Consider the following 18,934-nt stretch of genomic DNA (forward strand, 5'->3'; position numbering starts at 1 on the left):
TTCTAATCTTGATTTTTATTTCACAATGAAATACATGAATTTGTGTAAAATTTATTCAAGGATAATCATAATATAGAAATACAGGATAAGAAAATTATATTCTCAATGTAATTTATGCAAGCAGCTACCCTATATCCATAAATTTTCTCTTTTTTTCAAAGTGCAAGATTACTGACAATTATATATTTGTCTCGGAAAAGTGATATGTTGAATGCACGGGTAAAACATTATTTTAGTTTTCTGAGAAAATTCAATTTTCATGGTATCTATCATAGGGGGAGCAGCTCACTTATGACATCACAAAAACCAAATCTTTTAAAATCTACAAGCTGCAGTATTCTTCTTTTTTTCTGCTTTCATGAAAACCAAATAAACATCAGGGTGAACTTTTCTTCAATATTAGTTTTCACTTTTCTTTTATGTGTTTACTTTTACATTTGTAATCACTGCAAATTAGTGGTTAAAAAACAAACTGAAGAATGTATAACACAGCAAGAGCTTGTATCATTCAACATATCTAAGCTACATTTTCATGATAGATTAGAAACAGACATAAGTCCAATTGATCAAACTCATCATTCATAAACTGTAACTTAATCAGATTGAGTTCATATTTAGAACATCTGCATAAAAGGAAGGAGGGAAGAAAAAGAGTGAGCGAGAGAGAGAAAGAAAGAAATGAAGAAAGACAGACAGACAGACAGAAAGAAAGACAGACAGACAGACAGAAAGAGAGAGAGGCTTGGAAAGGAGTTTTGAAATAGTTTTACAAACCCAAATTACACCAGTACCTTCATTTAATTAATCAGAATCTGATGTTCATGCATTCTGACATTTGCACCTGAAAAATAAATCTTTGGTGCTCATATTAATCAGATACAAATTACATAACACAATCCTAATATATACACAAAAAAGTGGTTCAAAATATTGCCATTGTTCCAACAACACCAAAGTGGTAAAAAGATTCTGAATCTAGAATAATGCTGCATAATTTGAAATCATGATGTAATGGTGAATATAGAAAAATATCATACTCTTGAATAGCTAAAAAATAAACAATTACTGAGAATCGATCATCCTCATTTCCTAATAAATAAAATACATTTACTTAAACAGCTGAAAGTAAAATTGTAATTAAATTTGACTTCAAATAACATGTATTTTCCCATGCTGAGTAGGAAGTGACACCTTCAGGGGCAAGCTGAAAACAAGAGTGCTTTTTGACAGATATCGACTTATTGTTCAAACATGTATGTAATTTGTTTTTGTTGTTGTTTTGCTCTGAAGGGCCTTGATCATCTAATCAAGATGAAAAGTGCGCTATATAAGGCCGTGTTTATGCTTCCACTTTTCAGGCCAGAATCAGCGTTTCCAAACGTGATTAGTCCAAAACACGGTTGCGTCCATGCTTACTTTCATTTAAACGCTGTTTCAAAACGCCGATCGTAAACTCACAAAAAGGTGCGTTTGTAAACGTCGTTTGACCAGAATCAGGCTTTCTGAGGAAGTATAAACAGAACCACGATCGTAAACGTGTTTAAATGACGTCATTTGGTAATGCTTCCGGTGAGATGAAAATCCGCGGGCAAATACAGTCGCATTGCTCCATGGTCGCATGTTACCCCCATGGAATTACCTCTCATCTCCCTTGTTTTGCATGTGTAGTACTATTGCTAGCATTTACTCTTCCAAGTTTGTCATCATGATGAACGTTGAGGGATTTACACCCCAAAAACCCCCTGGAACATATGAGTTATAATGAGGAGACATCGCCAGATGCCCCAGTAGCATAAACAAATAGATATTTTATTATTTTCTACACTTAAATTCTTTATTTTTTCTTACTATTTTCCTCACCATGGTGGAAATTATATGGCTATATCAAGAAGCTCCATGCAATGACTAAAATATCGTAAATTGTTCAATGTTTATAAAACAGTTGACGTACCTTCCCCATAACAACACTCGGAAAAAAAACTTTTGAAAAAGGGCGCGCCCAATTTGACCTCGCTTTCCTGCTCAACGAAAATTACAATGCGAAGCCAGCTGGAAATCGTGATTTTGCCTCTGAAAATTTAAGCATAAACAGCACTCCCAGAACCACGTTTACGATCGGCGTTTTGAATCGACGTTTGAAAACGCTGATTCTGTCCTCGCAATGGAAGCATAAACACACCCTAAGTCTCATGTATTTTTATTAGTATTATTATTAGAAAGCAGCAGGATAATAGATTTATGACACATATAGACAAGGTACACATACACGTATCTATATCAATCATTACATGGCAAAGTTTCTTATTTAAGATGCAGTGAGCAATCCAGCAGTCCAACTAAAAAATGTGACCACAATCTATTCTAGGTAAAAATACATTATAAGAATTCACAAAATATTTTAAATCTGAAAAAAAAAGATTAATAAAAAAGTTCAAACTTCAAATCAAACTACATGAATGTATTGCTAACTATCAAAATATTTCACAATCAACACAATCAAGATGGAATGTAAAAAAATGTCTAAATTCATGAAAGCAACTATCATTTGACACCGGAAAAGGACAGCACAAAAAACCTTCATATAGTACTGATTACAGAACATGATTTTTTTTCTAAAACTATAGAAATACAAGTAGATAGATTAAGAATGACAAAAAATATATTTCGTATAGCACCTATGACATTCAGATGAAGTGTGAGATGAGCTACTAAAATTGATAATTTTTGGTAGGCGAGGACTAACCACTAACCATTTCAAAATCAAATTGAAATTCTATTCCAGAAAAAAAACTTTGATTGAAAATAACACAAATAACACTACAGAATATTATAGTACAGTTTGACTTCTATTTGATAAATTTGAGATGCAGCTCAATCATGATCTGACCACAGCTACTCGCCACATGTTTGCTATTGGTCGAATGCTGCTATTCAGTCTAGAAATTGAAAATTGTCAGTTGTGAATATCTGACGAGAAATGTTGATGAACAGCCCTCCATGCAACAATAAATATCAATCAACTGAAATATAATAAGCTCTATGAAAAATCCCCGCCAATAGCTATGTGTCATTGCTATCAACTTTTTTTTGAAATAGGAAATAAAGAAGATCCTGCTTTGCTTAGAAGAAAAATACAATCATTTGATCAGTTCAGCAATGCTTTGAAATTTAACACAGTTCGGTCATGCTGTAAATTACATGTAGTTTTCTTCCACAGGATTAACTTTTACATTTTAAATAAATTCATGTCAGTTACACTCTATTTGACACCAGTGAATTATGAAATGCCGTAATTTCTCAGGTATCTATTGATTTAGAATGAAAATCAAAGCATACACACATCTGACATGAGACTAGAAGAAATCCTCAGATATCTGAATCAATTAAAACCATTCTGAATACATCTTTCCATGCCTCAGTTTCCTGCATGGATCTACACATGAAATGAAAAGAATATTCTTCTCATAAAACTATTAAAATCATGTAACGAAACCCTAATGGAATACAAAATTTGTGAAAGATATACACACATTTTATGGGAAACGGTCCATGGGGCCCCAAGATATGACCTCAAGAATACATAATTAGCCCCGATTGGGGTCAATGTATTATCGGCCTGGTTCCTAACATTTAGAACCAGGCCAAAAATACACTGACTTCAATGGGGGCTAATTATGTATTCAGGAGGTCATGTATCTAAGGCCCACAAATTTTGGTAGTAGGGGTTTTTCATCACGCCCTACCAAAATATGGTATCAAAAACGCTGAAATGCTAAAAAAGTTGTTTGTGACGTCATCACTTTGGTACTCTATTGTATTGTATGGCTCGAAATAGAATACCAGAAATATTCCAAGAGTTTTGGGCAAATATTCCACGAATCGTAGATGAGTGGAATATTGGCCTAACGAGTAAAATATTTCTGGTGTTCCATGAAATAAAGCCATCCAATACAATAACTATCACCTATCCCATCCCCCCCCCCCAAAAAAAAAGAGGGAGAAATTTGTTTGAACGAGTCATGTCATCACTTACTTCATACAGCATCATCACTTCATAAGATCAAATTTGGTCGTTGACATGCGACTCGCATGTATTTCATTAGTACGTCATTGCGCTCTATGCCAGTGCTGCGTATCACATTGCTTTCATTATTGTACGTGTTGCATATTTCACGCATTCGCGCATGCCCACTAGACTGTTGAATACAGTCTCATATATTCAATGGCAAGTTTTGTACGGGAGCCTATATGGGCTATTCTTCTAGGGATATGCTCTGGTATTGAACGGGCAATTGAAGCAGACCTAGAACCTAGAAATTTTGACCAATCAGCGGAACAGGTTATTCGACACTCTTAAATACAGGTTTATAATGTGTCACACACCACACCAAAGCTCTTTGTAAGACAAACATAATGTGTCATACGCACCACCAAAGGAAAATTTAGAGTGTGACTTTGACTTTAAATTTGTGTCAAACATGTCCATAGTGACAAGAGAGATTTCAGCTCTGACTTAACTATTTTCTTGAAAAAATTCCCTTATCCCTTTGCCTATTTCCCCTCAGGATTGCTTGGAGATAAGGGAAGTGTTACCTACAGGCACCATGAATTGCGCTTCAAAAAATTGAAAATAAATTACTTCTTGATATGGTTGAGGCACTATAATTCAGACTTCTTCTTCTTCATCTTCTTGTCTTTGCCTTTGCCCTTCTTCTTTCCTTCATCCTTCTTCTTGGTGCAGACTCCATCTGGTCCGTAGCATAGTCTCTTATCAAGCTTTCCTTTAAGGTAGAATCCATAAAGCTCCTCCTCCTCATAGTCGCCAAGATAAGACTGACACATCTGCAACATTCTATGAAAAACAAAAACAAAACATCTTGTGACTGCGTGCAACACATCAGCTAGCCTTGCAGAAGTCAATCTAAAGCAAATCTAGAGGCATTTGGTGACTTTGCAAGCAGGGTAAAAGCACATTTATGCATCCCAGTTTAAGCAAACAGTTGTACATGTAACTGACCTTTTTTTAATTTCTTATTAAAGGGGAAGTCCAACAGAGGAATGAAAGGGGGGAAAAAATCTTCAAAATCAGAAAAGAAAGTTAAGACATTGTAAATTTTTCAACTCAATTCAATTTCAATTTATTTCATTCAGGTAAAAATATATATACAATAAAATAGAATGTGGAGACAGCTTTGAAGAACATTGCGTTATTATTAAATGCTGCCATCAATATACAAACATTTAAAATTGAGTAATTTACAAGAACATATGAAGCTGATACAAATAAAGACTAATTGAACATTCAACAAAATCTTACGAACCCTAAACAGACACAACATAACAAACATTTAAAAAAATACTAAAGTGAGCCTGATAATTTACATGTAAATGTAATTTTGAATGAGAAGTATGATTCTTTTTTAAAATGTGTAAAGAAGGACTTGATTTCATTTCTTTTGATAGAGCATTCCAAATTTTGTGTCCTTTATAAAAAACTGAATTTATGCCAACAAGTTCTTAAAAGAGGAAAAAATAAAAATTGAATTTGTTTTGCATTCATATTGCTTCTTTTCACAGGCACAATAATGTAATAAGCAATTAAGAGATTTGATGTCTTACTATTTAAAAATTATGACTTTTCATCAAATCAAAGTCGGTTACAGCGATGTTATTTCAAAATATTCAGGGAGGGACCAATTTGTGAATCTTTGAAATTTCAAAACTTTCTTATTTCATGCTAACATGAAGAAGGAAAAGTCAAATCAGCCTAACATTGAGGAAATTTGATGGAAATTTAAATGTTTGAATTTGGCCTGTATAATACAATGATTTAACAGACAAAAAAATACACAAATTGCAACAGAAGCTGCCCCCCTCCCACTAATATAAAAAAAAAAACAGATTGAATCTCACCCCCAAAAGAAGACTGCATCCCCCCTCATCTTTTCATAATTTTTCGGGAGAAGGACTACATCTTAGGGGGTCAGTGCAGGGAAAACACCCCAATACGTCTTTGAAATATGAGCTCTTTTTTTTTTTTTTTTTCAAGAAATACTTTTTAATTCCCCAAACCATCCCAAATTCAGGGGCTAATTTGCTAGCTTTACTTCCAAATGCCTGTGATGATTATGGATACTATTTTGATGGCTACCCAGTGAATAGGGGGCCGAAACCTAGCCCATTTCCAAGTAAACCCTACCTTACATCGGGGCATTATGGCCCCCACACTAGACAATTTGCATGATAAATCTGCCACACATATTTTTATGACTGCGCCGCCCGCTGACTTTAGTTTCAAGCCTCGCACAACGTTTGAGACCAAGTTTGTGATGCCCAGGTTCACGGTTATGAAAATGCACAACATCAGATAAGAGCATGTCAGACCAAAATTGCTGCAAAAAAAAAAGATTTCTTCTCTTTCTACTTGGTATACTTGGTAGATTCGCCCTCAATTACCAAGGGAAGGTCTCTCAATTATTTGTTCTACTGATGAACCTCTCTGTACTCACTCTTGTCAAATTCAAATTCAAATTTATTTATTTCACTTCCATCAAACAAAAACAAATTGTATACCATATACAAACATAAATATTTGTATCCGTTGCAAAAAAAAAAAAAAAAAAAAAAGTAGAAAGTCAATGATACAAAATGTGTTTTCAGCTAAAATTCATTAATGAGTGATTATTTTTACTTTTATTTACAGCAGTCATTTAACTGATGTTCTTTATGGCCGAAATAAGTCGCTGACGAATTTAGTATTAAAAAAAATTTTTTTTTTTTAAATCATACATAAGAAATCGATTTTGGTACAAGAATTGTTTTAATTTACAATTGTCCCCCCCCCTCCTCCCCCCCCCCCCAATAATTTAAGCTTGCAAGATAGCTCAAGTAAGTTTAGGGTTAAGGGTAATCTGAGACAAGCATACATGAGTATAAGCCAGTTCACGGTTAGCTCATGATCAACTTTTCTCAAATGACCTTTGTGATTTTTCATTAGGATAAGCACTATCATTTTCAATTGTAGATGTTGCGTAAGCTTTACGGTAGAGTATTCAAATTCTAAGAACAAAAGGCATTGTATAGACCAGGTGACTAGAATAGTACACCAGGGATGAAGTTTGGAAATCTGTTTTATTGTCTGCCTTTGGCACATTTGACTATTGTTTAGGCTACTGTCAAATACCAGTGATTATGAAAGCTCTATTTATTACTCTTCAGCTTGGATGTGATAAATATTTTGAAAGGAATACCGGTACATGAATAATCATCAAATCACAAATGCCTATGTCAGTGAATTTGAAAGCCACCTTCATGGTTGTCTCCAATGACCTCTTTCTGCTCGTGCGCAGTTTACAACCGTGAACAGGCTTATTATATGATTGACTGGACTGACCGGGTTGGGATTGGTTTTTACCTGAAAGGCCATTTGCCTCCTCCTTGCATGATACCTGGTGTATCTTGAATCTTAGATCCAGGTCCAGACAGACGCTTCTTACCATTGATTTCCTTCACTCCAACACTGTATAAAGACAATGACACATTATCATTTAAATTGCATTTCTCATGGGGCTCAGACACACATTGATCAATGTGAATCTCAACAGTTGCATTTAAAGGAGAATGAAACTCTTGGAGCAAGTTAGCTTTTGTGAAAGCAGAAAAATCTAAGAAATAAGATCAACAAAAGTTTGAGAAAAATAGGAATAGCAATAGAAGAGTTATGAGCATTTGAATGTCGAGATCACTAATGCTATGGAGATCCTCTCGTTGGCAATGCGACCAAGATCTATGATGTCACAGATGAACAACTCTCCCCTTTTGGACACTGAAAATATACCCCAAAACATCTCTTTTTGCTCATTCTAATCATATGACAAATGATTCATCAATGATATAATGTTGTGAAACCTCTGTACTTGTCCTCTCATAAAGAGAACACCTCACCTTGTGATAGACTCTATAAAAGTGAGAATATAAGTGAAATAAGTACTAAAGTAATGAGGGAGTTGTACGTGTGTGACATCACAGATCTTGGTCGCATTGCCAATGGGAGGAACTACATGGCATTAGTGATCTCAATATTCAAATGCTCATAACTTTCTTATTATTCATTCAATCTTCCTCAAACTTTCAACAATATGTTTCTTTGATTTTTCTCTTTGATATGGATTCAGCTGGTTTCAAGGGTTTCATTCTCCTTTAAGGCCTTTGCAGCAAGTGTAAATAGGTTTAGAAGCTTTTAAAATCATTTGAGGCCTTGAGGGAGTCATGTTTTGTTCGGCACATATTCAATGAATATTTGAAACATCTCACAAAAGAAAGATTCCACATCCTGTTATGCCTTTTATTTGTTAGCAAACATTTCTCAATTTAAGCTTTGTAATATATGCACAGGATCTTTGTATAATGAATGAAAATATGTTCACTAACTCTTCACAAGGTCTTTGAAAATCAGAATGTTTTGCACAAGACACTAATTTCACATGAATATTTAGCATTTGATTCTCAGAACAATTTCATGTTTGTGTGTTCTTTGTGCATTCTGACTTGCTGTAGTTCATTAACAGTATGCTGACCATCACACAAATAGCTTTAGGACTCAACCATCCGAAGAGATTCAGAGAAAAACTTCACTGACATTCACGTTCTTCAAACAATGTTTTGTCTTCCATGAAACCTCACTTAAAGGGGAATCCAACCCAAATATAAACTTGTGTTTATAAGGAAAAGAAAAATCAGACAAGTTGATGGGTGAAAGTTTGAACAATATTGGACAAACAACAAGAAAGTTATGAATTTTTAAAAGTTGTAAATATTGGTAATCACTATACCCATGGAGACTTCAAATTGGCCGCATATGGAATGTCATAGTGATGTACTCCATTACATATTATGGCTAAAATGTCAATATTCCCAAAATTTTTATTGCAAATTATATTTTTCTTTCATGAGGACATAAAACAATATACTACCTGGATTATATTAAGATTACTGCCCCAGGGGAATGGGAACCTAGGAGAAAACCACAAATCCCTGATAATAAAGTACATGGCCTATGGGAAAGTTGTCCTTGCCCCTTGTCATAATTTACTTACCAAGTTGCCAATTTGAAATTTACATAGTATTAGTGATCTCAATTTTAAAGCAGCTATAACTTTCTTATTGCTTGTCCGATATCTTTCAAACTTTCACCATTCTGTTTAATTTATTTTTCTCCTTCTCAACACAACATTTAATGGCAAAGGCTGGATTCCCCTTTACATATATGTGATGAGGGAGATACAGATTCTGAGAAGTCCAAATCAGCCATTACTTCTTGGAAAATAGCCTCCATACATCACCATTCAGCTCAATTCCAAAGGCACTTTAGGAATGTGTCATTCACTTTTTAACCTGCGGCACCTGCCAATGCTCTTATTCCCACAGACTTACACAGCGATCTCATGATTCTTGAATGCAATTTAAAGAATATTTATACTTTTTCTAAAACTGGAAAATTTCCCCCTCCACATTTAATTGTATGCAAAATATGAATTTACTTGCAAAAGTATATTGTGACCTCAGGAAAACATCCTTAAATTGGTGTATGTAATTTAAGCATTTTCAAGGTTCAAGTAACTAAACTGGGTTCCAAAAGAAACTGATCAAACTTTACAAGGGCACTGCACAAATTTCACTCAGTCAAAATGAACAATATTTTTACACAAGCTAAGCTTCAATAATCTTTACTCATTAATTAAGAGAATGTCGCAATCACAGAGAGGCTATAGCCCTTTACATTTTCACTGTCAAGGTAATTATTTGTGGTGAATGGCCTGGGGCTCTGTTGACATGTTGGTCAGAGGATTGAGACTCAACTTAACATTTCCCCAAATCTCCTTGTATGCTGTGGAACCATTTTGGCTAGAGTATATTCACTTATTAAAACACAAAAGAAGGAGGGGGTATAACTCACTTGTGAAACTCATCGGAGCACAGCTCTTCAAAGATATCAATGATTTCAGATTCCGGTAGTTTCTTCTTTAAAGATGGTCTTTTCTCATTTGCTTTGTCCAAGCGTTCTGTCATCTGAAATAAAGAAGGTGGATTGAGAGCAAATTCAGAGGTAAAAAATTATTAAATTACTTAAACTCCTACTGTCTAAATCAAGCTAAGTTTCAATGTGTTCAAGACAAGACAACTTTTTTTTACATTACTACGGGACAAAGTTGATAGATTCACGAGTCTCCCTCATTTTCACTGACTGTTTTAATTTGTTTTGTTTTTACCACTCTCTTGACCTGGGAATATATATTTGAGAACCATAAGAAAAAAAAGAAACATGCATTTTTAAACATTTTAACACTAAGAAAAGAAATTACAGAATATAGCACTAAAGGCCTATAATTTTTCATAAATGAATTTAAATGAACTCAAAATCTGTATTATTTTGAGTTTATTTATATTTTTGACCTGGGAATTAATGTTTCACAACACCAGAAAAAGAAAAAAACTGGAGGCTTAATTCCTCAGTTTGAAATTAAAGCAAAAAAGGACATTTTCAAACATTTGTAACACTAAGAAAAGAAATTGACTATATTTTTTTGCCATTATATTAAATGACAAGTGGGGGATCTTAAAATCAGGAAAGAATGCAGGATTTATTGGTGATGAGGTAAATATTTAAATCGTAAATTTTGTGAGATCATGTGTGTAGATTACGTGTTCTCAAGTACAAAGGTTCAAGTACAAGGATTAAGGATCTAGCAGTAACAGACTGGAATAGAATGGTAGTGAACTGAAGCAAGGCGTGACTGCTGCATGCTGGGTTTATAATATACTCTCTTCAGGGACTAAATGCAGGTACGTGTAAATGTGGTGCAAACCTGTAGACAGGGGTGGATCCACAATTTTTCTAAAAGGAGGGGGGGGGGGCACATTTCCCCAGGGAAAATTTGGCAAGCAAAAAAAAAAAGAAAAAAGAAAGGTCTTCACTTGTGTATGAACGACATTCAAATGAAAAAAATTATGCTGTGACGTTCAAAAGGGGGGTACACTTGTGCAAAAATGGCATAGGCCCCAATCATTATTCAAATTTAAAAAATTGATTATGGCTCTCAAAGGGGGGGGGGGGGCCATGGGCCAAATGTGCCCCCACCCATGGATCCGCCACTGCCTAGAGAAAAAGCTTCATCATCAGTTAACAAAGGCGTTAATTCAACCCTCAAATATGCAACAAAGAAGGAGAAGTAAAAATACAAAACACATTTTTCAAGAAAAAATATAGAAATGCATGTACCATACCTAACTTTAATTCTTGGTTAGACAAAAATAACTGTCTTTTCTAGGGATTTAATTGAACAATATCTGACATTTCACTAGTACATCATCACCAGGCAGAGTGTAGCCACCCAACATGACCAGTTGTACAGAGACTGAAGGCAGCTTTTCTCGTCTAAGAAATACTCACTTTATTGCAGTTAATAAAGTAGGATTGATAAAACTACACTTATTTCTGAATTCTGTCTCCTGTTTATATTTCAGATGAAAAATCTTGGTTGATATAATTTAGACTTAGAGTATTAAAATACCTACCATATGAGTGAGAATATGACAGGCATCGCATTTCAATGACGAAGGTAGATGAGGTGAATGATGATCCTCATCATCTAGATCAGGAGTTGAAAAATTAATGGTTCCAAGACTCTCACCAGGTGGTCTGGGAGGAGCTTCTTCCTCCTCCTCCTCTTCTTCTTCTTCATCTGTAAAGTCATCCCCAAACTCTTCTTCTTCCTCTCTTTCAAATCCTTTTCTCGGCCCTCTTTTCAGTGGTAAGGTTCCTTCTTCTTCTTGTGCATAAACGACGTGTGCACTCATCAAACAGAATGAAAGTAAAATTGTGGAACAAATTAAACGATTCGCCTTCATCTTTGTCTTTGACTTTGTGACTTGTCAATTTGTGTAATCGCAGCAGTGACAATGCAGGTAACACAGATTGTTGCAAACTCACGCCAGAGGTTCGGGGTCCACTTTAGTCAGCACGCCGGTGAGACGTCGAAAATGTAGGTGCTGCAAAGTTAGTTTAACTAATAAGTAGCAAATCTTTACATTCAGCTTTGGATTTGGCCGTCAAAACCTTGTCAGTGAAACAGCTGTCTACTCTGATATCAGACAGCTTGCAGCTTAAGTTAAGAATGAAATAAAAAAGAGTACTATACTAGGCAAGAAGAGAAGTATTTTAACGACCAACAAACAGCAGCAGACAAATTTCGACGAATCGCGCTCGTACACGTATCGTAATATGGCGAATGAATTGCGACCTCTACGTTTGCAACATAATTAGTGGGCGTTTCTATCAACAGGTCCTAAATTCTTGAAAACATATTCCCCAAGTCACCGGGTATACATTTTGGTCCAGCTGGAAGATCCTTCTGTAATGTCATTTTATTAATGTTATCAATCCCTTTCAGACATGGCAAAGTTAGGGGGATAATTGCAATCAGCATTAATATCGCGACTTCAATGATGGAGACCGATTATTGACACAGCTCTTTTCTAAACATGTAATTGGTGTAGAGAGTGGGGGCTTGGAGGCCACGTGCCCCCCACCCCCATCCAACAAAAAATGAAAGGAGTAGAAAAATAAGAAAAGAAATACAAGAAAAGAGAAAGAGAAAGAAGTAGTTAAAAAAGGGAAATTAGGGTTAGGAAAAGGGTCAAGATGAATATCTAGTTAAATCACAAAATTATGGCTTTTTAAGCTTTGTTTAAATAAAATTGAATTAAATTTTTAGTTTAAATTGTCCCATTTTTTTCTCTCGATTCAATCGCTCTGGACTACGAACGTGTTATTTTCTTAAATAATCTATCACCAAATTATATTTTCATTTGATATTGGCCCATTAATTCTTGCTTCGCTGGCCACGGCACATTTAAAAAAATGTCACACATTGTCCATGTTATGCCCACTCAAATAATTGGGCTTAAATATGCCTCTGAGCCAGTGGCGTACCTGGGATTTTTCACAGGGGAAGGGGGGGGGGCAAAACCGTCCGCCAAAAAATTTGACAAGCCCCCCCCCCAAAAAAAAAAAAAAAGTCTTCAATCACAAATGAAGGATCTCGTACCAGAAAAAAATTTGACAAGCAAAAAAAAAAAAAAAAAAAAAAGGGTCTTCAAGCTCGTCAGGGGGGGGGGGGGGGCAGGGATACGTCCTTTGCATGGGTTGTGGCTCGTCAGGGGGGGGGGCAAACTGCCCCCTCTGCCCCCCCCCCCCCCGTAGGTACGCTAGTGCTCTGAGCCATGGGAGAGGCATTTGAGTCATTTTGGAAATGACGTCTCTTGAAAATGACATTTCGTGGACTGTTTTTTCCAGCTTTCTTACAAAATAGCTATTGTAATCTATATATAGATAATTTAGGCTGAAGACCGTAATCCGCTATATGGGACACAGTTATGTAAGCCCAGCCTATTCTGCCAAATCGATGATAAATAATAATAGAAGAATGACATCTCATTTTGGTTTTTCTGGCTCTAAATTATTTATGCAGGAATCACTTCATGAGCTTGAAATGATATTAAGTGAATCAGTAGTTTAAAATAAAATGTACATGCTTTGCCACGAGTGCAAGGATATTCAATTTGATACTAGATTACCCCCCCCCAAAAAAAAAAAAAAAAACTGAAAAGCACAATGAGCAATAATTTTAACAAACCCTAACCGAGAACTATCAAGTTACACACATGGAAGGCACCAAGGCAGGGAGGCAGGTCGTATTGAAAAATTGAAAGGGCCGGGCGGAGAAGAAAAGAGGAACTGCATCAAAAGAGAGGTATAAGTCATGTAATTGCCCCTGCAAATTCACCCCTCTTCTATAAAAAAAAAAAAAAAATACCATGGTGTCGCCCCTGATTACAGTAATGCAATATCAAATCGCTTTGGTTAGCTTGCCCTTATGTCATGCATTAGTTTCAAGTAATATCAATTTATATTTGAAATTTGCTTTTTCGCAAAGGCATAGGTAAAGGCCTACAAAATTATAGTACACACCCCCGGTATACACCTCACTAATTATAATCTGCCTATAGATAAGAGGGTTAAGAGAAGAGAAGATGGGGAGAAGATTGAGAAGAGATGTATTGGATTATGAAAGGAGAAGGCAGCAGATCGGGATAGGGGTTAAGGAGAAGAGGTGAAAAAGATCATGCAAGAGAGAGAGAGAGGGAGAGGAAAAGAAAAAAATGCAATACCTCAGTGAAACAAAAAGGCATGGATTGCAGTGAATTGTCCTGGGGAATAATCATGAGATTAAAAAAAAGTTATGATTTCACCCCATTATCTGTCTCATTTAAGTTATGAAAATATGAATTTCTTGGTTTAGAGTATTAATTATTCTGACAATTAATGAAATCCCTGTTTAGAGTTTACAAATCTGGGACATTCAGAACAAAATCCTAGCTGTTAAGAGTGTGCAATTCTTGGACATGTGCACAAAATCCGCGTCCGTGTCCAGTGGCCTCCCAGTGGCCTTCCCTTGAATCCTCGTTTCGGGTGCTTTTGCCAGGCCGATTTTCGCGCATGCCTTTTATCCACTCTTCGATGGCAGTGATCGACCCCCCCAGGACTGTCATCAAATTTAAAGGACAAGTCCACTCCAACAAAAATGTTGATTTGAATAAAAAGAGAAGAATCCAACAAGCATGACAAGCATAACACTGAAAATGTCATCAAAATCGGATGTAAAATAAGAAAGTTATGACATTTTAAAGTTTTGCTTAATTTCACAAAACAGTATAATAATAATTTATGCACACTCTGGCTGGTATGCAAATGAGGAGACTATGACGTCATCCACTCACTATTTCTTTTGTGTTTTATTATATGAAATATGAAATATTCTTATTTTCTCCTCATTGTCAAGTGATACAACAATTAATTCCTCCCTGAACATGTGGAATTAGCATTGTTTAATACAAAATCAAAAAAAAAAATCAATTCAATTTATTGACCATTAAAAAGACATCAAAATATTACAAAAATAACATGATACAACAAACTAATTCAAAATATAACAGGTTACAAATTACTTAATGGTCAGGACCCCTAAGAAGCAAGACTGCTTATAGCCGGGGCCCTACAAATAACATAAATGGTAAAAAAATACTGTATGGTTCAGTCAAGTTGGTCCTTAATGTCAAATCTATAAAAAATGAAATATTGTATAATTCAAAACAATAAAAAATAAAAGAAACAGTGAGTGATGGACATCATCGACTGACTCACCTAGTTGTGCATATCACTGTTTTGTGAAAAATAAGCAAAACTTTAAAATGTCATAACTTTCTTATTTTACGTCCGATTTTGATTAAATTTTCAGCACTATGCTAGTTTGATTTTTCTCTATATTTTATTCAAGTCAGCATTTTCCTGGGGTGGACTTGACCTTTAATGGTCTGACGCTGGCGTCATATCCACGGTTTTCCCATTTATTCTGGAAAACAAAGAGCTTCGACCATGTACCTCTCAATTTGATATTGTAGAAAGATTGAAGAGCGCCATCATGATCACATTTTACAAAGGTGATTTCTCATTTTTTATATTAGATTGGAAAAAAAAATAATTAGCGGAATTTAAAGGAGAGTAAGTCTTGACCCCACCCCTTAAAATTTTATTTAATGCCAGTTGGTACAACTGGTACAAGCACATGATCAGAAGAAGGTAATTGGTACTATAAAGTGACATGGTGGTTTAATATTTAATGAGACAAGCACCAACTTTGATGTCTTGATTATTATATTATTTTGAATTGTGTTTTTCACTAGATCCACAAAAACAACAATACGTCCACCAGCGACTGGTATTTCACAGTAACTGTTAGCCAAGTATACATGGTTATATACCAACATGCTAATTGGAAATGATCACAATTATTGTCTTGTTGAATTATTTATCTAAATAATTCTCATGTAGAATGTGTGTATCATGTCCTTATCATAATTGACATTATTTTGTCTTCTTCTATGTTCTTCATGTCACTCTCCTCTTCTTCACCACTTTCTCCTTTCCTTTCTACCTCACTCAAATATCTCTTTCTATTTTTAAGTCCTTACTCCCTCTCTCTCCCCCTCTCTCTCTGCCTCTCTCTTTCCATCTCTCTATCTCGTCCTTCCCCTGTGCTTATCCCTCTCTTCCCCAATCTTCCCTGGATGAGATAATTATATCTTGAAGTATATCAGTATAGACTAATATTTTTTCCTTTATAATTCTGTTTTTATTATAACAAATTAAAGTAAATTACAAAATTTATATATGATTATTAAGTGATTGCAAATCACACTGATAAACACAAGGTGGATACACAAAAGAGACAAAATAACAACAACAATAATAAAATAACCCCTACCCACTTATCCTCTCTAGACTTAAGTTTTGATATAGAATACTGTGGTTGCATTTTCGTTCATTTGCCTTTGTATTGTACTTCATGATATGAATAAATAAATAAATTAATTAATAAATAATGAAGCATTTAAAGTAGAAATCCAATAAATACTTTCATAGTGTGTTCATTGGTATGCTACTTTAGTCACCCGCTCTATTCAATTTCTTCATCCTGCTTTGCAAGTCCGGTTTGTAAGGCATTCCTATACATAATATCTTGCTTTGAAATCTGCCTATCATAATGAAAGAAATGAATGGTCATTTATTTTGACAAAAACTTGCCCATGAAGTAACTACGAAATGGTGACTTATTCTACTGCGAGTGACAGTTCGTATATACATATGAAAGTCCAAAACTTCACTCCTTTCATTATATATAACAAAGGATAACAGATAAACAAAAACCAAGTGAAAAAAAAACAAATTCATTAAATAATTTCTCTTTATTAATTAGGCCAATATTTAAAAACACATTTTCAAATCATAAATTATAAGAGCTCACAATGAAACATTTTGTTCACAATTTTGAGCAATTTTCGCTTTATGAGAGACAATTTTGCTTAAAACTGTTCGATTGTGTTTAATATCGTACGATTTTTTTTTCAACATAAGGAAAATAACATAAAAAAAAAACAAAGGTAATTCAAAATATTCGTTATGGCATTCATTCAGAATAGGCCTCATATTTTTCTTTCTTTTTCTTCTTACTAATGGCAGTACTCAATGTTTGGTCCTTTTCTCATCCAATGGACATGGTGGAGCTACAAGACCCGGTGGTTATAATCTCATAAGAACTTAAAATAAATAAATTCGTCATAGGAAATAAGGGGCGCAAAAAGAGAGAGAAGAATATGACGAAGAAGGGTATATCGTCGAAGAGAAAAGTATGTTTGCATGTGCAGAAAGGCTTTGTAGAATGTGTTTTTTCTTCGTACTTTGATACTTGAGGCATTGAAGGGAATTTATTAATTTAATATTTATCTATTTTAATTGTAGATTTATAGCATTGCCAATTATTGCGTTAAACAATTAAATGAGTCCATTGACAAGTTGTTCAAAAATCAGCGTCTGATCAATATGGGGTATACTTCCTTGCCTTGAGGTACGCCGAGAGAACGGACTCTGTCTTGATGAATTTGTAGAAATTAAGAAGATATGGTTAAGACTTGAAGTAGTCTTAGATGTAGAAGGCGCCCTCGATGAAGAAATTCATGATATTAAATATTATACTAAATCGACGAGAGTGAGCTGTGTGGAGAAGTAAATTTATATTAAAGTTAAGGATTCTATAATAACCTGGGAAAACAAGGTTCGAAGTATTTAATCTATACCTGGATGATAGAAGTTAAGAATATGTATGTCTCACGGACCACAGTCATAATTTTGTTTAAAGGTCAAGTCTATCCCAGAAGAATGTTGATTTGAATAAATAGAGAAAAATCAAAACTAGCATAATGCTGAAAATTTAATCAAAATCGGATGTAAAATAAGAAAGTTATGGCATTTTTAAGTTTTGCTTATTTTTCATAAAACAGTTATATGTACAACTTAGTGAAATGAAAATGAGAGAGTCGATGATGTCACTCATTCACTATTTCTTTTGTTTTTTACTGTCTGAATTATACAATTTTTCATTTTTTACAGATTTGACAACAAGGGCCAACGTGACTGACCCATGTAGTAATACATTAATGTTAATTGTACATGTTCAGGGAGGAATTAATCTTTGTTTCACTTGACAATGAGGTGAAAATTAGAATATTCAGTATTTCATGTAATAAAATACAAAATAAATAGTGAGTGGATGATGTCATCAGTCTCCTCATTTGCATACATTTTTTAACGATTGATTGTATATTGACTACTGACAACGTACAATAAATCGTTAAAATCAAGCGTACGATTGCTGATTAACCTAAATCGGGACACAGGAATTGAATTCCGGACGTTCGTGTGTCTAGTCAGACCACTCGGCCACGGCATGCACCTCCAGGGAGTTTAATTAAAGTTTTCAGTATCGACAGATTGTCTTTCTTCGACAGGTAAGAAAGTCAGAGGCCAGTGCTTCTCGAGCCAATAAAAACCAATCATCTCACTAAAATGGTAATCACTGGCAACTTTCATCACACGTCACCTGACCTCTAGGGGCGTATCCTTCACACGTAATACTGAATTACCTTGTTTCCAACGTAGAATATTCCTCCTGACTTGTGGAGAGATTCCGCGAAGAATTCATAAAATGGTTTGAGTTTCGTATCTCTCAGCTTCAGAAGACCAGCTACCTGAATCATGAAGGATATCTAACCGAAATTTTCATAAATACGATAAAGACGGATGATGATGATGATGACGATGATGATGGTGACGATGGTGGAGGTGGTGGTGGTGGTGGTAATGATGATGATGATAATAATGATATTAACGATAGTAAATCTGGTGTGATGATTGTGTTTATGGTAATGGTGGTATAGTAATCATGATGGTGATAATATTAATTTTATCCGGCCTCACTAA

At 34.9% G+C, this 18,934-nt stretch overlaps 1 protein-coding gene across 1 annotated transcript; it reads right to left on the bottom strand.

Moving 5' to 3' along the window:
- LOC129281673 (marginal zone B- and B1-cell-specific protein-like) lies at positions 1-12,282 on the bottom strand. Its single transcript, XM_064113133.1, has 4 exons — positions 11,575-12,282; positions 9,956-10,068; positions 7,415-7,519; positions 1-4,852 (listed from the first exon to the last, which is right to left on the bottom strand). Exons 1-4 carry the CDS (start codon positions 11,905-11,907, stop codon positions 4,660-4,662), a joined length of 744 nt encoding a protein of 247 aa, XP_063969203.1. The 5' UTR covers positions 11,908-12,282; the 3' UTR covers positions 1-4,659.
- Positions 12,283-18,934: the final 6,652 nt, after the last annotated feature.

Source organism: Lytechinus pictus, chromosome 18 (assembly GCF_037042905.1).
Source record: "Lytechinus pictus isolate F3 Inbred chromosome 18, Lp3.0, whole genome shotgun sequence".
Lineage (NCBI taxonomy): Eukaryota > Metazoa > Echinodermata > Echinoidea > Temnopleuroida > Toxopneustidae > Lytechinus > Lytechinus pictus.

Coding starts and splice junctions, on each gene's coding strand:
- LOC129281673 (XM_064113133.1), bottom strand. CDS start 11,907: ATGAAGGCGAATCGTTTAATTTGTTCCACAATTTTACTTTCATTCTGT. Junction 10,069..11,574: donor GTCATATTCTCACTCATATG/GTAGGTATTTTA, acceptor TCTTTATTTCAG/ATGACAGAACGCTTGGACAA. Junction 7,520..9,955: donor TGCTCCGATGAGTTTCACAA/GTGAGTTATACC, acceptor GTCTTTATACAG/TGTTGGAGTGAAGGAAATCA.